The following is a 21956-nucleotide window of genomic DNA, read 5'->3' on the forward strand; positions in this document are numbered from 1 at the left end:
AATTTGGTTAAAATGTTAAAATCTGAGATAATTTTACTGTTATGGATATATGTGCTTCTATTCCTGTAAGTAATGGATTGGACGGGTTAATGTAGCTTGATGCTAATGCCGTTACTCAGAGCCAACACTAGATGATTTGTTGAAGTGACAAGTCTGAGCTGTTTTTAACAACCTGCTTCAACGGTTTCCATTTATTTCAGTTATTACACAGTAACTAAAGATGTATACAGAGGACACATACTAACATTTAACAAGCATGTAGAGTAAACCTGAGTTGAAACTGAGAGTATCACAACCTGATTGAAGCTCCAACATTAAAACACGGGCCAACGAATATCTAAACACCAGACATGACGAGATGGTGGATGAGACATTTCTCAACAGAGGAAAGTGCTTATCAGTAAAGTGAGTTTACAGATGCATGATGGGCAACAAAATCAAAATATTTACTACTGAGAAAATCTACCACGTACAAACCAAGCTGCCAAACAATGTCACATTAGCACAGCACAGGCGCAAGTACTTGGACAGTTGCAGGTTCGTGGATTTAAAGGTTCTGTGTGTCAAGTCTCAGTTTCAAGGCTTTAAAAGTACACGGCAGATGTCATTACAACAGGTTGGCCTCACAGTTTAGAGTTAATTCTATATGTTCAGAGAAGTAAGGGGACGACCATGCAAGTCATGAAAACAAAGGCAAAAAAAACCCCATTAAGGCATATAAGGGTTAAATCTATATTAGTGTAAACCTCAAATGAAAGTTCAGAATTGACTCTGTTCCGAATGTGTTTTATTTTAAGTTAAATGTGAAGCACAGAGCCTGAAGAGCAAGTTAGATTTAAATGTCCAAATACTTCAGGTCCAGACCATTTATACAGTCCAGGTAGTGTTTGTAAAACATCTGGTTTTCTTCTTACATACACATTACCACTGTCTGTGTGTGTGTGTGTGGTTCACTTAGATTTGTCTGCTTACAGAGGGAAACCAGCAGGACCCTCACAGAGAAAGTAGGCCAACACTTGATTCTCCTCAGTCACTAACTGTATATCACCAACATTTTACTGCATGAAGGTATAAACTAAATGACGATCCCCAACACATTAAGTTAGTATTTGTGTTCCTTTAGCCTAAAGTGGCAAGTTAAGCCTATTTTATTAATTATATATTCTCTTTATAATGATATAGAAGAGGAAGAACAACAGATTTTAGCTTAATAAATGCCAATTAAATATTACACATTATTGCCAGCTACTGATTGTCTTAATGTCTAATATTTGGCCTGACAAAGTTTAATGCAAATGATTTTCTATAGTGTTTACGCTGTGACAAAAATACTAAATTTAAAAAGATCTAGGAAAAAGCCTAAATACACAAAACTGGAAATAGGATGATTAGGCTGTTTTGCTCCTTATCTACCCCCCAAACCACCCACCCTGCCACTGCTTGTTCAACACTCACTGAAACATTTCCTAAAGGGCAGCTTCATCCTCCTGTAGTTATATTTGGGGTTATATATAAGGGAGCGTATATGCATATGAATTGTATTAAATGCCGCTCTGCATTTTATGCATTGTGATACTTCTCAACTTCTAGCTGAAAAACTCCCCTAGATGACATTAAATTAGTAGTTTTAAAGTTACAATGATGTCACCTGGTTGTTCATACCAACAAGGTTATTGGTCCACTTGCCCCTCCTGAACTCCTCCAAATGACATCATCTGAACCTATGAACTGTGGGGGACTACTGTGATGCTGAAAACATGTTAAAAACAGATTATTGTTCCCATTCCAACAGTTATTCTACAACGGCAATTCCAGAAAAGTTGTGAGGATGTGTAAAACGTAAATCAAACCAGAGTGCAATGACTTGCAAATCTCATCAACCCATATTTTATTCACAATAGAACATAAACAGGATATCAGCTGTTGACACAGACATTTTACTATTTCATGGAAAATATTAGCTAGATGTGTTGCTGCCATCAAATTCACAATGAGCTAATATTGTCCATGAAAATGGTAAAATGTGTGTTTCAACATCTGATATGTTGCTTTGTATTCTATTGTGAATAAAATGTGCGTTGATGAGATTGGCTAATAGTTGCTTTCTGTTTTTAGTTACATTCCACCCATCGTCCCAACTTTTTGGGAATTGGGGTTGTATTATACAGTGTATATCACATTAATCGGTACCCAAGAAGTAGCTCTCAGTTTCAGAAAGGCTGGTGACCCCTGGTTTATATAAAACCCCTAATTATAGGATCCTGCTCTCAAGAAATCCCAGTTGGAGAAAGAAGAGCTTGCTGGTAGACACTGGTCTGCTAAGGTTGATTTAACCCTTTTTTTTTGTCTAACCACAGACCCAGTAAAAATAAAAATTTGAGAATAAATGTAGTATTCAGAAGTTAGTGCACCTTATTTGATCATCACAATATCATCTGACAAAAACAAAGACAAATATTAATTCATCATGCACAACATCGGTTGTGTGGTGTCATGAGAAATACTGAGGAGATTCTTAATGCCACACAACCTCAGTCCTCACTGAGCAGCTCACCTCCACAGTGACGGCTTCAGAAGGAGAATTATACTATTAAGAACACTCAGGGTAAAAGACATCATGTGATACTACAGTGATGAAACTGTATCTAAACAACCTGATTTTTATCTTATTCTGGTACATTACACAAATGTTGCAACAACTGTAAACTACTGTACATGAGAAATGTGTCTGGTGGAAAACAGACACGATGTTGCAGAAATGTTTGGACAGGACCTGCAGAGCAGATCTGACCTCGCTCAAACGTTACGGTATCACATCCAGTCTGGGAATAAACGGCCTGCGTCCTCTGCCCCTGGCGCCCTCGTCGCTGGGGGGCTTGGTGCCAGCACCGGGTGTCGGGCTTGGCTGTGGGCGCTGCTCGCAGGTGGCGTGGGGATTGGTGTGCCACGTTCCATCCCGGTAGGTGCAGTAGCACACTGTCTGCTCATCCAGGTTCACACGCTCCCCTGCTGGGATCACCTTGTTCCCAGCGAAGCAGTTGGGACCTGGAGAGACAAGAAAAATAGTACGAGACACGACACACTTACACAAAGACTGAAAATTTTTATGTTTAACTAAGTCGGAGAAGTGGAGTCACAGTGTGTCAAGACTGAAATGTCCCAGTGACTTGGACAGGCTGCCAGGACATGTTGAACAGAGAATAATGCTCCTCATAGGATAAAGGCTACGGCTTTCACAGCCACCAATGCGTTGAACATTTGTCACCGTGAGATTGATTTTTGTTTTTTGTTTTTTGCCAATAGCTATCGGATAGATTGCTATGGAATCCATTAAAAGCATTTATTATCCCATCAGGATAATGCACTGTAATCACTTAAGTCTGTACCTCAGTTTGTAATGGACCACAGGCTCAATGGTTCAATCCCTGGTCCTGGCTATATGTCGAAGTGTCTCTGGGCAAGACACTGAACCCCCAACAGCCCATTCCCCTCCCCAGCTGAGCAGTGCCGGTCCAAGCCCGGTAGAAATCGGCATCCGGTGTAAAAAACTGCCAAATCAACATGTGGACAATGATCCGCTGTGGCGACACTGAACTCATGGGTTAAGCTGAAAGGACCCCCAAAAATAAAAAATCCCTTTGGCATGTTCTGCATTTCTATCTATATTTGTAAGATATTTTGGTTTATGACCAAATACATAAGACTATTCCCCTTTATATCCAATAAATAACAAACAGTGCCCAAAAGTACTGGAGCAAAAAGGCCGGTTCCTTTATTTTTGTTGTAGTCTGAAGTCCTTTTGGTTTATGATAAAAACATGGATGAAGATACAGAAATTTATTTTTTTGGTTTTCACTTCTAGATATGTTAAACATATGAACACCTTTTGTATCAGAACACTTAAATACTTTTAAAGTAAATAAGCTTAATATTTGTTTGCAGTAACTGCATCAAGCCTGTGACTCTCTGACATCATTAAAATTGTTGGTTTCTTCTTCTGGTCCTTTTCCAGGCTTTTACTGGAGCCTTCAGTTGCTATTTGATTTGGGGGTTTCTCCATTCTATCTCTTTTCGGCAGGTGAATCGTGTTCAGTGGGTTTAAAGGTTTGGTGATTGAGTAAAACCTTTCACATTTTCTCTCTGATGAAGTTCTTTGTTGAGTTGACAGTGTTATTTGGATCATTTGTGCTACAGAAAGGGTTAGAATGAAGCTGTGCTGTACTTGTTAAAAAGTTACTGTTTTTTTTTTTTTAGTTTAAGTTTGTTCAAGCGACAATGTTTTCAGTGAAATATCTTAAATTACAGTGAAAGCTACCTGCCTTTATATATGATATTTCCACTGAAGAAGTTTTTTACATTGTACAAATAGCATGTAAGCAAAGTGCCTCAAACAGCCTGCATTTAATATTCTTCGCGTCTCTGATTCACAGATGGGGTTTTCCTTTATTTGGCAGCTACCTGTGAAACAATTACCAGCACCTGTCAGCGGGATAACAGGAAGCACAGCTCATCTGATGCCAGCTCCAACTGAGTTTGATAAAACACAGCTGACGTGAGGGAATTTGGCAGCAGTGGGCGGAAAAGAAAAAAAATAAAAAATAAAAAAACACAATGACGCAACAAACCAAACCATCTGTCCCACTGTCTGTCCAGCAGAGCAGATGTAAAAATAAAAACTACAACTCTCATACAGGAGCAGATAGAATGTTCATGTTGATTTTATGTAGGTGGTCATAAAGAATCACTTAAGTGATGCTTTTAATTGCTGAAGTACTTTGCCTATCCATAATTATCCCTGCTGAAATACGCACACACACACACACACACACGCACACACACACACACAGTGTAATGCCAATGGCACTGGAAACATGTGTGACGTAACAGCCATGGCTCTGTAAGTTGCAGGGGTGTGTGAAATGATGTAACCATGCTGCTTGTGAGAGCTGCAGGGTGAAGACACACAGCCAGTGACAGGGACCATCAGCTTAAATCTCAGTGTGAGTGTGTGTGTGGAGAGAGAGAGAGAGAGAATTGGTGCGACAGGATACACAAACATGTGGTTTGGCTCCTGCTGTGCTGTAGCAGCAGGGATGGGAGTGGATGGTGACTTGGATTAAACTGTTGTTAGTTATGAGATTTTGAATGGATTGAGAATGGATTGAGAATATTATATTTCACCCTGATCCTGGATAAACACTGGAAGTTCTTTAAATATTACACAAACGCCCACCGGAACTAAAGGACGAACTGATTAGATTTTGTTGGTCAAAAGTCAAACTCACTGACTTCACATCGGCCCCACTGTCACCAAAGGTTGTAAGGATGTGAAGAACAGCACCCACTGTGACTTTAAATCCTTTAGAAATGAAAATCTCCCCTAAATAGTGTAAATATGGACTATATTTTTATGGTCATCTCCTAGTTTCATTATGAGGTATGTTGTGTACAAAGTTGACCCCAAAAGAGGCCCCATTGAAACAGTGGCTAATCGACTTGTAGGAGCATTTCCAAGTTTTGTAACTTTCATTAGAAAATAGCTATTAGAAATTGTGGTTTAATAGCAATGTGGGATCCGAAATATTAGTTATGGTCTTGGGACGGCGACCATAACTGACACCCTGAGGACTGAAGTATAAAGTACTTCGGTGCAAACCCAGCACTGCAGGAGTCTCACCAGTCTTGCAGATGGGGCAGCAGTGGTTGGGTTCATAGGTGGGGTTGACGCAATGAGGGGCGGGGCAGTCTGAGATACTGCAGTAGACCTCTCTGTTAGCCTCGCAGCGACATCGCTCACACCTCGACAACTGAAACACAAAATTACAATGAAGAGCTTCAACTTGAGCTGATTGGACAATCACTGGTGTCATTACAGTAAACAAGAGGCCAACAGATACAATGAACTCAGTCTGATGATCATGTGACCACACCGGTGAACCACATTCACACGAGTGGTCATTCAAAGCCTAACACACACACACACACACACACACACAGCTGACCTGACTGTCTAATACACCATCAGTTACATAAACACAGTCTGAGCATGTGGCTGTGTGCCAACATGGGGGCTGTTTGTTGACAACAAAACCAAAGACTAATACTATAAAGACACAGCAGTTCTACACATCCCAGCATTGTTTCTGTCGGGGAAAGAAAGTAAAGGCATTTGAAGTTATAACCACTATCCAACATGTGCTGTTATGAAATGTACATGTAGAAAAAAAAAACTATTGTGTGATGTGTCCTTCTTACATGAGGTTTCTCCATAAAACCATTTTGCGTTATTAATAAAATATTATTTATCAGGTCAGTTTTCAACCTGCATTAACTGATTTATTGGTTACTCAGGGGAAGTAGAAATAGGCAAAAAACAAGAGTACTGACCTAAGTAGCTGCTTCGGTGGAGCTGAGGGTAGCTTCAGATTTGGTTTTGAATTTTTCATTTGGTAATCTAAAAAATATTGATTTGTGAAGCTTTAGGTTTTGCACTGAGACATAATATAGTGTCTGTTTGCTGAACAATATGTATTGTCAAAAACTCTGGCTCCTCTTGAAAATGTTCTTGTAGTTATAAAATTATATATAAAGGTTGGATTAAAGTGGCCATGTGATGTTATTTTTCTCATGGAGACGATGTATACAACGCACTTTCCTGCCACAAACTGAGCTGCATGTCAACATAATTTTCAACATTTGTCCCAATGTCCTTTGTGTCTAAATACTAAAAAGACACGTGGGACCAGACACTGTTCAGCTATCACAGCAGCGGCTGTAATATAATACTGCATGTGTATTCTCTTGTGTGTGACATAATGCAGCCACACAACACAATCACATGCAGTAAAACATGATTACTGTTGGTTACAAGACACCTTTAGGTCCACACGTGATTATTATTACATCATGGACCTAACGATATTAGACAAACATCATTAAGTAGCTCCAGAGACGTTATTACAGACAGGTGAGTGTCACTAGATGCGCTATTCCTTCTGGGGCCGTGGACTGGGATAGGAGGGGGGAGGGGAGGGGAGGGGAGGGGGTGGGGTGAGAGCGGGTGTTAAAGTTTGGATCTTTCTCACCCTGAACTCCTCAAGTAGCCGGTACGTTTTGCCCCCGTAGACACACACCTTGGCCATAGCCTCGCACACCGGACAACATGCCTTATAGCGAATTCGCGTGCAACGGGGGTGGATGCGCGGACACTTTGGCCGGACGCACACGGGACCGTCCACGGTGCACGTGCACGGACACGCCGTGGGGCTCGGGTAATAAACCTCTCCGATGCCGTAGACGAAGCCGTGATCGTCGATGCACCACTTCCCTCGGTAGTCCCCGAACTCATAGTCCAAGTCGCTTTTGGAGGAGTACTCCGCGTGCGGCGGCAGCGGCGGCTGCAGCAGCATCAGGACCAGCGCGACGGGGAGGCAGCTGGGCGCGCGGTGCCGGTGCGTCATGCTGAACAGGTGACCTGCACCGACACGATGTGTGTATGAGGTGCAGCCGCTGCGCTCCGGCAGCTTCGTTTTCAACCGTGAGGGGCGCCGGTGACGCCCATTACATGCGCGTCAGGTCTCTCCGGTGTGGAGCAGCTCAGGACTTCATTCATCTGTCAGCCCATGGGTGTCCAAGGAGGACATGTCAGTCCATGGGTGTCCAAGGAGAATATGTCAGTCCTGTGTATTTGGCTCTTTAAAAGTAGAAGCTGTGCACACAGAACGTATTGTAGGTGAAAAAAGACAGAAGGAAATAAAGAAGCATCTATGTCACTTTGGAATCAGATTAATATTTTAGCCTCTAGTGGACAAAACCAACTAACTCTTCCTCCTGGAACCACCAACATGGAAATCAGGGTTAAGTTTCTAATCTAAACTTTTAATGAATGGAGGCTAAAGTTTTTAGTTCACAATAGTGAAGCAGATCACATATTTGGAGCCTGTATACACAAGCTTAGGGTATTGTACTGTATTGACTCAGTTTCACTTATTTTCTATAATTAATTCCATAATCTTATTTTCATATGCATGGTTTTACCATGCATGGTTTAGATATACAGATTAAGCATAGCAATAATATATAAAACATTTCATTTAATCAGCTTTACACCAAGTAACAAGTAAAATCTAAATGACTACCAGCACCTGCTGGTCTGACAGAAAACACCAACCCAGCCACAGACTGAGAAATCTTTATTTCGAGAGGTAAGTTCAGAGGGTACAAAAGAAAGATGCAAAAAACAGAAGCCTTTTCACAAAAACTGTCCGATTCAAGTAAGAAAAACAGTCCTGTAAATGTAGAAGTGACTGAGGGTAGATTTGGATAAGGGCAGCGTTCACTCTTGCTGTGTTAACAGGAATATGCAGTGTAGTTTTTTTTTTTTTTTTAAAATAGCCTCCATCTTTTAAAGAAGCTCTAACAGACTAAGAACTGAGTATGTGTCAGTTGTTCCTACAGAAATATCAATACAGGAAAACATTAAACATTATTATTTATTCTAAATGCAAGTCAAATCCTCTTCCGGAGATTAAAAAAAAAAAAAAAAAAAAAAAAGCACCTTGAACACCTTCATCCAACACTCTACTCTGCCTCAACTCTGTCAGTAAGGATTATGGTTTATATTTAGTTTCGCATGCAGGATTTGGGTGCACAAATTATTAAAACGTGGCCGGAAAGGATCATTAGCAAGATGTGTCAAACCCAGCCAAACTGATGGATCTAATTTGCAAGTACAGCTTCAATAACATAGGCTGAATTTGTATTATCTATTTTTCTAAAAGCTTCCTCTAGATTTTTAAAAACACAAGATAAAGTAACAGTAGTGGTTGAGTCATGTACAAATTGAGAAACTACAAAATTCTGAATGGGGTTGGGGAGGGGGAGGTGGGGTTATTTGCATGTTTACATATCAAGACTGATTATTATAAAGATATATGTACATGCTCAGACATAGTCGTCATATTAAACAGTACAAATTCTACACAGTGGAATTTATTTGAGGTTTACGTTTGAACAGTGTGTGTATGTATGAAAATGTGTCATCACTATAGTCAACTTCTGAACCCATTACTCCTTTTGCCTTTAGTTTGTGATGTATGACCAAGTCAGACTACAATGTACATATATCCTGCCACAGTGGTATGGTGATGATGAGACTTTGATAATTTGTCATTTAAATTAATTTTCAAACAAAAATAATGAGCGTGACAAACGTTCCCAAGATATAGGCTCTGAACTGTGAGAACTTGCTGCTCATTTGTATCATATATAAATATTGATGGAATATCTTTGGGTTTTGATTGTTAGTGAATATGAAACATTTTAAAACAAGGTTTGGATTAATGAAAAAAAAAATAAAAAATACACACAAAAGAGCCCCGCTGCTATTTGAGGATTAAAAAGTGGACTGTGGATGATGCAGTACAGCAGTAATAGTGAAGTTAAGTGATACTTGATTACACCAGTTGATGCTTGGACCCAATTAGGAAAAAAAAATCTAAATCCATGACTACAAAAGAGGAATGACTTGATTTGATGCCTGGAGCACAAACTCAGTCAGGGTCAAATGTTAGACTCTTTGGTGAAAATGAATTCACTCACATCAAAGCAGACATGCTAAAAGAAGCTTACTCAGATTATTCCGATATTCTAATAACTCCCCTACAGTTTATTGTTGGGTCCAGTTACATGATGCTGGATGAAGCCCTGCATGAAGTCTGGTGAAATATCTGTTAGCTATTTATTGACGTCACTAACAGAACCTCAGCCCTCATTCTAAACGTGTGTTCTGTTGCACAGATTCAGCTCCAGAAAAAGAAACATAGGAGAGCTGCAGCACAAGGAGAACTTTTACAGCTACCAGTGTGGATCTAAATGACTATTACATTTCATACTGTTGGCTGCTCTGGCTGGGGGGCAGTAGTGAACGTGGAGCTGGTTCTTCTAGGGCAGGGGGAACTGGTGGTGTAGACATGTTGGGGTTAGCTGCACTAGGGCTGCTTTCCTGGGCCACCGGGTGATCTGGGGCTGCTACCCCAGAGGTGCTGTCTGAGGGGGGAGGAGGCATGCTACTGTTGCTGCCTTCATCACTGGGGGTGCTGCTGCTAGGAGTGCTGCTCTCTCTGGGGGGCTCAGGACTGGGTATTGCTTTATCGGCGGAAGAAGAGGGGGGGTCAGAGGGAGGTGGTGGGGCAGGCTGGGGGTCAGATGAAGGCTCTGAAGGGGTTTCATCTGCAAAAAAATTAAGGGAGAAAAAGACATTGACTTCTGATCAAATTCTTATCTCAGCATATGTACAAACATTTCTCTTCGAGTGGTAAAATTAACTCTCCGGGAAAAGCTTCTTTTCAGCTTCCAGCTTCTGATTATTTGAACACACATGACCCAGGTAATCACCAGGGGGCAGTGGAAGGACAAACAACAAGCAGCGCAGCAGCCTGCGAGGCTCATAGTTCACCGCCCCTGCTATAGCTCTTCTTTATTAAGTTCCCGTGATTGTCAAACTGCAACACAATCAATCAATATATTTAGAGGAATGCACAGCATTAGTAACTTGATTAATAATTCCAATCTTCTGCTGTGACACTGCTTTCAATGCAGCCATATAAACCCAAGCAGTTTTCTGTACAATACACAGGTCCACGTGAAACACAGCAGCATTCCAGCACCATCAAAGCTGTACATTCGTATTTTAAGCCTATCATTTCCTCTAGAGACTTTTTGTTGTGTTGAATGTTATAATGGGTCCTTTTAAGGTCTTTTTTAAACATTTGCTTGGTGTCTCACTACAGGATTGGCCTTGGCCAACTACGGAAGCTCCAATGACATCAGGTCTGTCAGTGACAGACAGGTTGAGCTCCGGGCACCACCCTCCTGTTATTATCACGGCCGACCGCCCCTCCCAACTCATTCTCGCTTTTTATCCTGTGCGCTATTAAAAGCTCCCTCAGCATGATGGAGGCAGCAGTAACCTGCTTAAAAAGACTACGTGTAAAGGAGCTCATCAGCGAACGCAGTTTTTCCGGGTTCAGCCTGGAATATGCTGGGAAGCAGCTTCGCAAGAAGAACTTAAGGTTACGCTTTTTTTGGGGAACGGTGTCCACATCAGGGCAAGCTGCTCCTGTAGCTACCTTGTAGTTGCTTACCGGTGTGGTTTACCAATGTAATAACGACTGCAGTAGGCTCGGATGAACATCGCTGCCACTGTTCACCTGAGGGGCGGGTTGGTCGTGATTATAAGATGAGGGCGGAGCCTGGAGCACCGCTCGACCTGTCTGTCACTGACAGACGTGGTGTCATTGGAGCTCTCATGGTTTTTATCTGCCAAGGCGACTCCCATAGTGAAGCGCTTCACTCTGTTATCCAAGAACCAGGGATTACGTCAAGTAACCCAACGTTTTGCTGCTAAATTAAACCGCAGCATTACTACCAGCACGGTGGTAGAGAGGTTAGTACTGCTGCCTAACAGCTAGAAAGTCTCCTGTTTGAATCCCTGGCTGACTGCAGCCTCTTTGCATGGAGTTTGCATGTTCTCCTTGTACTGGGGGGGGGGGAGGTTCCTCCAGGTACTCTAGTTTCCCCCCACAGTCCAAAGACATGACAGAGAATTGTTGACTCTAAATTTCATATTGGTGTGAAGATGAATGTGAATGGTTGTCTGTATACCAGCAACCTTTTCAGGGTGTACCCTGCCTCTCGCCCAATGACATCTGGCATAGGGTCCACCCCCCCACAACCCCTACAACAAATACTTATTCTTTATACAGAATGTAATGGCATGTAGAGTGAGTATTTTAGTGAGGGTTTAGTTTTGACATTCTGCAAGTTCAGCAATAAAATGTTGATTAAAAGGAATAAAGGTGAAATAATTGACTAATTACTAAACTAATGAAATAATATATAGCTGCAGCACTAAAAACAACATGCTGTGAGTATGTTCAGGCACCTGTCTCCATTGGTGTGGGCTTGTCTTCCTCCTTGGTCCCTGAGGTGGGGTTAGCTGTGCTGCTAGTGTTAGCAGTACTCTGTTCTGCAGCTGTGTTCCCAGTTGCCTCCGGCTGTTGCTGAGCCTGCTGGACAGCTTTTTCTGCTTGCTCTGCCGCCTCACGCTCCCTCTCCTCAGCCCGGCGCCTTGCTGCCTCTTCCGCAGCTGCCATCTCTGCTGCCAGTTTCTCCATGTCCACCTCCACCTTCTGACTGCACAGCTGGGTAAACAGGAGACAATGACTTTAATATTTCAACATTCATGTATTACCACAAGAGAACAGCCAGAGTAGGTAACTGCTCCCTCGATCTTTTACATCGTTGGTAATCTTTGTCCTGCTGAGTCCATATCCGCAATATTTTAGAAAGTAATAAAACATCACTGTTATTGGACATTATTTTAAATGGATGGATTTTTAGTTATCTGGACATCTGAATTACACATATGTAATTATAAGGGAAAATGCTGTACCCGCTTAAGTTCAGTGTTGAATGAATCTGTGGTCTCTAGGAATCGTCTCTTCTTGTCTTGGTGGCGATCTTCAATCTGTAGCAGTTCTGCCTCTAGCTTCCTCTGCAACGATTAACACATTGTGTTTTTGTCTATGAGGTTTGTTTGTTCTCAATTTACACAGGTCATTATGATCATGACACCCTTTTTAAGAGGACTGTGCTCGTCAACCTACCTGGTGTACCATAAGAGACTGAACCTGCCTCTTAAGGACCTGCATCCGGGCTGTGGTGACCACGGAGCGAACGTCAGGCACAACAATCTCGCTGAGGATGTCACTGATGAGCCGGTGGTTCCTCTGGAAGCGAGCAGCTGCTGTATGCTTCACTGAAAAACCATCATCGTAGTCTGAATGGGTGAAAAGGCAAAAAAAAAAAAAAGGGACACTTATTTAAGGTTAGGAAAAGAAAACGGGTAAATATGCCAATTTATACCAATTTACAAATGAAGTTTTTTAATTTCCCATAGCCAGTATGCAAACATTTGCTTCTATTCATGTTATTAAGCAATTAATCACATCATCATCAGACATCTAAACAGGTGGACTTTCAGAGATTTGTGTGTCAAACTTGCCATCAGGGTCCTCAGCAGGCTGAATGCTCATGTATGGTTCTCCTTTGTCCATCCGACTCTGCCTCTGCCTGCTCTCCTCTTCCATGGCAGCCTCAGCACGGTTCTTTGCGTTGACATACGCCAGGTAAGCTGGTGAGTTGTGGTAGGCCTTCAGAGAGTCATTATATTCAATCTGTAAGAGAGAAAAGAATAAGATCTTTATTGTCTTCACTGAGCATATTTACATATTGCAAATTTGACCATGCAGACTTCTGCATCCCAGCCTGATTTTCTACACACTGAGCTGCCAGTGTAATTATGTTACATTGCATTTGTTGTTATGTTTTGGGGTGTGATCTACATTTTGTTAATATCTTAAAACAAAGCTCCAACCCGAATTCTCTACGTACGAAACCTTTACCCCATGTAATGCTGTTTTTTTTGAAGGGGGCTTTACATTGACCTGGAACCAAAATGCTGTGCTGGCATTCAAGTGGTAACAGAAAATGAAAATTAATCTAAAATGTTTTTCTTTTGATCTATGATTGTTACAGTATGTTGTGACCTAGTAACAGCCAACTAACTGAGGATTTGTCCTTTGAAATAAATTGTTAGAGAGCATCAGCACTATTTGGTGACTCACCTTCTCAGCTTCATATTCATTCAGGTAGTCCTGCTTCTCCTCATCCGTCAGGTCTCTCCACATCCCTCCTATGATCTTTCCAATCTCCCACAGCTTCAGGTCCGGGTTGGATGCCTTCACTTGGTCCCATACCTTGTATGTGCAAACACACATACATGAGCAGGAGAATCAGCCATATACAATAATAGCAGATAGCCACTACAAGGCAAGGCAAAAGCAGTTGGGGAAATATGAAAGGAAAAGAGCAAAGGAAACAAAGTGGCTGTATCTCCTCAAACAATATTAAATTATATGAGGATCTGGAAAAGGTCTGGGTGGAAAATCAATCAAACACATCTCTCTAAAAGACAGAACCACCACTCTTACATCAATGTGAATATCTAGAGTAAACTTAATCTTAAAGCAGCATTGAGGGTTAAAATTTCCAGGTCTAGAAAATAGAAGCAGAGAAGGAATAAACTTTAGCACTGAAAAACACAAAAGGGCTACTCAAAGCCAGCAGGCTAACAGAGGGAAGAGTCTCTGCTAAGTGACTGAAGTGGTGGCGAAGGCGTCATGGCTTAGCTGTTTCCCACCCTCAAACCCCTGCAACTTTTTCAGGGGAGGGGAGGACAAGCAGTAAAAGCAGACACCGTGGATGGGTGTCTTACCTTCCTGCTTACCTTCCGGCTGTACCGCATGTAAGGCATCAGTGGCTTGTCTGGAGGTTTGGGAGGCTTTGGGACGGTGATGCCTGAGGAGTTCTGTGGAAGGAAGATGGACAGAGAAGAGGAGATAAGTGTGAATGAGTAGATGGAAGCTATGTAGATGAACAACAGAAAAGTGGATTCGGTTTAGAGACAGACGTGATACACCAACAGCTGATTTGAGGTTTGACAATAGAGGTGCACATGTAAACATGACAGCAGGACAAGGCATTTATAATGGACATCAATTCACTGACATGCATGTATGGATGAATATTAATTGTAGCAGCAAGAAGGGGTAGTCACGTTATGGTGTACATAACACCTAATGATAGACAAAGAAAGCTAATGTAGGGAGGAAGTTGGGTGAATTATTTACATCAAATTTAGTGTTTAGCATGATTTTCTATCCATCATGAATGTAGTGAAATGTAAAGGGTCACGAAAGGTAAATATAAAAGTAAAATGGTCTCAAAGTTCGGTGTGATAGATTCAAATAAATATATTTGAATGTATTTTGACAAATGGCCTTGCTAAAGCTCCAGAATGTTCAATGTCAGGCCAAATCAAGGCCTTGGGAGCTGTTTGTAACAATGAAGATGCTTCTGCTATGACAGAGACACAAACCAAGTGTCACTACTCTTCACGGGTGTTTTAATGTAGTAACACTACAATTTATTATAACATGTAGTTAAGGGCTATCATATTTTATTTTTAACTGTAAAAGGTGACATAATTACCTTTAACAACAAGGGCAATCATCTGGCCTTTTGGCAAAACACAGGGAGTATTAATAAAAGCAAAACAATATCAATACATTTAATTTCATGTAATAGCCAACTACATAGAAAAGTACTTTTTATTTTTTAATTTATTGCATCCTGGGAGCCATCATGTCTTTGTTTTCATAACTGAGGGTCAAATGTGGAAATAGGAGTGTCTCTGCAGAAGGATGTTGTTGAGCACAGGTTGAAGTGCATAGCTCTTATATTGCTATGTTAATACGACGTGTTCCTACAACAAGAACAAGGTTTTGGTGTTATTCAGTGTGTTTACATGGACTCAAGTAACCAGGTTACAGTCAGCTTTCTCTGGAAAACTGATTTCTAAACTGCCATGTAAACAGGAAACCTGGTTTCCGAAATCGGGATAGGAGATTAGGGAAATCTGATTTCCTCGAGTAGATTTTTGTTGCAAATTTCTTTTCCATTTCTATGTGTAACCAGGTTCATAATTAACCAAAGACTGCAGACAAGAACAAGCAGCTGAGTGAAAGTTTGAATGAACAGAGAGATCATTAACAGGGCCATGCTGACTGATTTTTAAAGGCTTCCTAGTGGAAAATGGATGTCTGCAAACGTTACTGCTGAAGATACTCCATTATCTTCTGCCTGAAATTTTGCATGACACTGTTTTACACTGCATACAACCTTGTAGTGGAACACGTACAAAAGTCATTGACAAACACTTTTCTACCGCAAAACACACCTAAAGAAATGCAGACGTGACAATTCACAATGGCCTCACCGACTGATCTATTGCAAGTGCTAAATGATCATTTTGGACATTTTCTACATCAGGTGTAATTAACACCGTTTACAATCGTCAACTCACGTGAAGGCGGCTTTGGATAAAAGCGTCTTGTAAAATGACTAAATGTCAAACAGATGCTAAAACCACCCTGAATAAGTGTGTTGGTCTGTGCCATGGACCTCTGCAATTAAAAAACACATGCACATGTCTTAATTTCAAAATATGCAGTCGTTGCCATGAAGAATCCAAATTGGCACTTTTCTGGTCAACTCCACCTGTGTGACATCGCAACTTGAAGTCTGGCAATTCACATAAATTTGGATAACATCTGTGTTGACAACATGTTTTGCAACAATAAAAAAAAAACTTACCATCCAGTGGAGCTATGTCTAGGTAATTTGCTTGTAATAGTTTTTTGGCAACAGATTATTGCATTTGAACAAAATAATCCCAGCTGCTGGCTGACAACTAACCAAATGTGAGTAGAGAAAACTCAATGTTGGTATTAGCATCTGTATGGTGATTGTGGAATATTTAATTCATCCAGAAAATTACTGCAGGCATTTTAGTGTGCAACAATCTCTCTCTCTCACACACACACACAAAAATAAAAAGGTTCACAAAAACCTAGAGGGACTGCTTGCTGAATCTTCATGTTTACTGCGGAATGACACTGGTTTTATTTCACCCAGCACATCACCAAAACAATTTTCAAATAGTTTGCCCTACAACCATTGTGATCTAACACATGCAAATATTACATTACTTGTTCTGCTGCTTTGTTAATAAGAGCATCACTGATTATGTACTATAAACTATATTTTGTACAATATAATTATGTCTTAGGGTGGAATTACAATTTATTAGCAAATACTCTCAGTATCCTGCATCGAGACGTCATCCCTACTAAATTTCACTTTGATTTGGAAAACAATGGCAGCCGTTTCAAATATAAACAGTGGACTTTAAATTAAATTATCAGCTTAAAACTGCACAAATCAAACCCATTCATCTAAACCCATTTTAACTAAAATCAATAATAATGCATTGAATAAAGCCTAAACCAAACCTTAAACTTACTGATCACTCTGAATCACTTTGTTTTATTTCCTGTTCAAACACTTCATTGTTCAGCTGCATATTTTCTAATGTACAAACTGCTGATTTGCTTTTTAACAGCTATAAAATCTGTCTCCATCTCCAGTTTAAAAAAAAAAAAAACATTAATCCCTTTTTCATTATATTACCCCAGCAGCTTCTGTTTGTATTAGCTTTTACTTTCTATGCCTTTTCACAATCCTGTAATTCAATTTTCCCCTCATATCTATGGCCAATATTCAGTCGAAGACATGTTGTTATTACCCTCCCTTTTATCCCAAACCCATCACCCTTTTCTCAATCTTCCATTTCAAATCCCTGCATCAATTCATTACCCTGCTGGAGCCTCCGGAGCTCCCTCCCAGTCGGAGGTTGTTGTACGCCAGATGGCTGTAAGGGTTGTAGCCCACAAACCCTTGGGTGGAAGGCATTTGCTGATGGAAGACAAATGAGACAAAACACGAATGAGTAATGGTTCACAAACAAGAGGAGGAAGAGGGATAAACACAAATAAGTGAAAAGGGCGGGAAACATGAAAAAAAAAAAGTTTAAACTTGTTTGTTTTTTCTGTGGCATCATCATGCAAGGTAAAAAAAACAAAAACAAAAAGGGTAACTAGTCAGCAGGCGGACAATCATGTGAATGTTACACCTGAAATTTGCAACAAGTTCCAGTGCATCCAGAAAGTATTTACAGCACCTAATTTTCCACATTTTGTTATGCTACAGCCTTATTCCAAAAAGTTTTTCTGTGGAGAAAGGAGACCCTTTGAGAGAAACAACCATCTCTGCAGCACTCCACCAATCAGGCCTGAATGGTGGAGTGCCCAGACGGAAACCACTTTTTAGTAAAAGGCACGTGATAGCCCACCTGGAGTTTATCAAAAGGCACCTGAAGGCCTCTCAGACAGTGAGAATCAAAATTCTCTGGTCTGATGAAACAAAGAATGAAGTCTTTGGCCTGAATGCCAAGTGTCATGTCAGGAGAAAACCATGCACCGCTCACCACCTGGCAATTACCATCCCTGCAGTAAAGCATGGTGGTGGCAGCATAGTGCTGTCGGGATGCTTTTCAATGGCAGGAACTGGGAGACTAGTCAGGATAGAGGGAAAGATGAATGCAGCAATGTACAGATCTTTGATGAAAACCTGTTCCAGTGCACTCTGGACCTCAGGCTGGGGTGACGTTTCATCTTTCAACAGGACAAAAACCCTGAGCACACAGCCAAGATAACAAAGGAGTGGCTACGGGACAACTCTTTGAATGTCCTTGAGTGGCCCAGCCGGAGCCCAGACTTGAACCCGATGGAACATTTCTGGAGCGATCTGAAAATGGCTGTGCAACGACGCTCCCCATCCAACCTGATTGAGCTTGAGAGGTACTGCAAAGAAGAACGGGAGAAACTGCCCAAAAACAAGTGTTGCCAGGCTTGTAGCATCATACTCAAAATGACTTGAGACTGTATTTGGTGCTAAAAGTGCTTCAAAAAAGTATTAAGCAGCGGTGAATATCTATGTACATGTGATTTTCTTTGTTTTTTATTTTTAATAACTTTGCAAAGATTTCAAACAAACTTCATTCACGTTGTCTCTTTGGTGTCCTATTTGTAGGATTTTGAGGAAAATAATGAATTGAATCAATTTTGGAATTAGGCTATATCATAAAACAAAATGTGGAAAAAGTTCAGAATACTTCCTGGATGCACTGTACATTTAGTAAATCATGCAACTGCCCGACTGAACAATGTTGTGCTCAGCGACTGAATTAACAATGGAACGGATCAAAGCAACAGTGTTGACTCTTTAACTCTATATATTCTATATGTGTAACAACAATGAAGATGCGAAATTCTTGTTGTAAATGTTAATGTTGTAAAGGTCTAAGATTTCAAATCAAATTAAGAAAACTTGCCATTTGGCACCAATTATACTTCATAAAATCCATGTAAGCCAAGCTGACCAGTTTAAACAAGACCTAAAGATACTGGTGAAATGACAAGCAAAGGCAGGAGTGACAGTGATTATGGAAAGCTGAACAAGGTTTGTGGAAACCTCTCTGTGTTCAGACAGAGAGAAAGAAACTAAATAAAAGTCATTAAATGTTGAAAAAGAGGGACAGCAAGAAAGATATACAAAAGAAGCAAAAAAAGAGTGGACAGAGACAGCACAGGCCTTTGGCTAGTAAACAGTGAATATTGAATCAGAAATTAAGTGGGACACTTACTGTTGTTGGGGCAGGGGGAGGGGGAGGGGCATAAGATGGTCTTTCTATCCAAGAGGGAAAAAAAGAGAACAACTGCTAGTCAGTTTTTAATACAACAATCAAATACAACAGTGATTTAATTAATCTATAGTGAATCCAAGCAATCAACTAAATCGGTAGCCTCTTTATTTGAATTTAGCCCTGACAGAAAGTGGAGTCAACTCCACTCTTTGGTAAAATGCAAATATTATGTTCATTAATGTCTTTGCATATAATTTAAATTAGGGATGAAAATAAAGAATGAAAAACAGCTGTGAGGATTTTTAGATAAATTTAAAACGCAAGTGAACACGCTATTGCATCTTGGCAAAGGCAGTTGTCCACAGACCACGGGGTCAGTGGTTCGATCCCCGTTTGCAAAAGAAAATTTCAGTCTATAATCTTTTACAAATATTATATAACAAAAAAATTCTGCTGTGACAGTTTATTATACCATAATGGGCAAATTGGGCAATATTATCCACTTAAAATTGCAAAATATGAAGGAATCTAATGACTTTCTAAAGCAACTTCAACTATAGAATATCGCTGCACCTATGACATACTGAAGTTTAATATAATTTGACCTGCGGTTTATTTTCTTATCTCACATAAAACACTATTACGCCGACAAATATTTTTGAAACAAGAATTTTTTGACTCAGTTACTGGTAATATTGGTGATATAATAAAAATGTTTACTGATGACAAAGTGAAGCTTTGCAAAAGAAATGGTGAGTGCATGTTATTCGGACGTAACCATAGAAGGTATATTTTCATTTCTCTGACTGACTGCACATAGATCAGAGATTCAGGGTTTATTGTCATTTTGATATTGTGGCATTTTCAGTGAAGTTACTGTTTATTCTAAAGGATGCTACTAAATCACAGTAGCCAGTATTATTCATGGATGTTTATTTACAAATCTGTCACATATGCTCACTGCCCTAACAATGTCATTAACATCATTGTGAACAAACCAAGGAAAGTGTTATTACTAACAATAATGTTTACTTACTTGACATCGTGCGTCAACACTGGTTTAAAGGGTGCAGGCTACTTCCATAGTAATTTACCTGCATGAGAAAACAAGAGAGAAGAAAGTGAGGATCCGCCACACAAATTAACCTAAGTACAATCCTCCTACCAACTGCACTCGTTAAAGTAGTAGTAGAAGTAGCAACGTAGTTAAACTAAACCAGTAAAAATGTCCAATCAGCAATAGCGAAGACAATAACAAAAATAGCTAAAAGGGATCAAACACAAGCGTAACGGGCCTGTCCCATTAGCCAAACCTGCTAACATACAGAGACAAAAGAGTATTTGCCGAATGGAAATATTAAAAATGACATCTAGTTGAATGTATTTTTTTTTGGGGGGGGGGGTGCTATTTCCCCAACTAATAATTGCCCATATACACAAAATACAGACGGGTTCAAAATAACATTAAAGCAGGATAATTAAACAAACCATGGTGCTGAAGCTAACGTGACGTTAGGCTAACAGACAAGAGCAGTTAGTACTACGCACATGGAAGTAAATTAGCCACCCTGACTAACTAAATAATCAAACAGTAAACCAAATACATTTGAAAGCTTTATCCAACCAACCATTAGAAATGGCAAAATATACCATTTTCAAATAACTGTGTTGGTAAAAACGTAAACATACCCACTCAGTCGTCCTTTGTTCCCTCTATCGGGCCGCTTTTCCGCCTTTCATACAGCGACCGGAAGTCATATTGTTAGAACCGGCGGAAATGGTTTGTCAGAATAAAAGCGAATTTACCAGCGCTAAAAGTTAATTAGTCGTCAATAACTTTAATGCTCCAAATAAATCACATTACGTGGTTATTTTTAACGTTGCAGCACCTTTGGGAGAACAGTTCCTCATTTTGCTAGCAATTCAACATGGAGGACAACACAAACAGGAGACTGGCTTAAACTTAAACTTAATTTGATTAACTCAGTCTTCTGATATTTGCCTTAAATACAAAAGTTCCAGGGCTTTGGGAAATGATTTTTCCATTCAATGGTTACATCATGAAAAACCTATTACAATTATTCAGTTCAAAGTTTCCCACCAGTGAAAAAATACTGTGTATTCAGACAGCTCTGCTAATAGTGTTATTTAAAGGTATATTAAAGATTTAGATTTACATCAATATGCATATTATTAAGCCGGCAAATTGAAGTTGGAGAATATTTATTTAGAAGAATAATTATTTATATGACTAATTATTTTTTAAATATAAGCTGAGCGTTTTCATCTGACAAAAGGACAAAGAAAAGTTTTGTAAATACAAAATACAATTGAGTTGCTGCTAAACGCTCAGAAATAGATTTTCAGCATCTTACTTGATGCACTTCAACGCCTTCAAATGTACTTTGGACTTTCATTCAAATTACTCAGCATGCTCAGCATGCAAATGTTTTTTTAACCAAGAGTGGAACCACACTGTTTGGCACAATGCAGATAATTTGTTTGTTAATGCTTTTGCATAGAAGGCAAATTGTTGATGACGAGAAGCCATGACTGCTAACAGCTCTTATGATTTCTCGCGAGATTTAAAACCATAGTTAATATAACTGAGGATTATTACTGCATGCACTGCACAGTTTGTGGTTAGTGTATCTTCTCAAGGTAAGACATCACTTCATTAAATGGACATTTGCAAGATTCATTTTATTTGAATAAGCTGATAAAATTA

The 21956-nt window shown here is 40.1% G+C and overlaps 2 protein-coding genes across 5 annotated transcripts; both read right to left on the reverse strand.

Annotated features, from left to right (window-relative positions):
• Positions 1–159: 159 nt before the first annotated feature.
• On the reverse strand, positions 160–8023 carry si:dkey-283b1.7 (von Willebrand factor C domain-containing protein 2-like). The gene is made up of 3 exons (XM_067476757.1): positions 7086–8023; positions 5678–5807; positions 160–3045 (listed from the first exon to the last, which is right to left on the reverse strand). Exons 1-3 carry the CDS (start codon positions 7458–7460, stop codon positions 2804–2806), a joined length of 747 nt encoding a protein of 248 aa, XP_067332858.1. The 5' UTR covers positions 7461–8023; the 3' UTR covers positions 160–2803.
• A 152-nt stretch (positions 8024–8175) lies between these two features.
• On the reverse strand, positions 8176–21014 carry LOC137099644 (SWI/SNF-related matrix-associated actin-dependent regulator of chromatin subfamily E member 1-like). 4 transcript variants are annotated; one of them, XM_067476754.1, is made up of 11 exons: positions 20918–21014; positions 20265–20322; positions 19229–19272; positions 17341–17439; positions 14351–14431; positions 13689–13820; positions 13067–13238; positions 12669–12841; positions 12455–12556; positions 11945–12203; positions 8176–10230 (listed from the first exon to the last, which is right to left on the reverse strand). In XM_067476754.1, the coding sequence occupies exons 2-11, from the start codon at positions 20269–20271 to the stop codon at positions 9881–9883; spliced, it is 1419 nt and encodes a 472-aa protein (XP_067332855.1). In that variant the 5' UTR covers positions 20272–20322; positions 20918–21014; the 3' UTR covers positions 8176–9880. The 4 variants fall into 4 exon arrangements, with proteins under 4 accessions (XP_067332855.1, XP_067332854.1, XP_067332857.1 ...); XM_067476753.1 differs by having other exon boundaries at positions 14339–14431; XM_067476756.1 differs by lacking the exon at positions 17341–17439.
• Between the last annotated feature and the right edge of the window lie 942 nt (positions 21015–21956).

This window comes from Channa argus, chromosome 15, assembly GCF_033026475.1.
Source record: "Channa argus isolate prfri chromosome 15, Channa argus male v1.0, whole genome shotgun sequence".
NCBI lineage: Eukaryota > Metazoa > Chordata > Actinopteri > Anabantiformes > Channidae > Channa > Channa argus.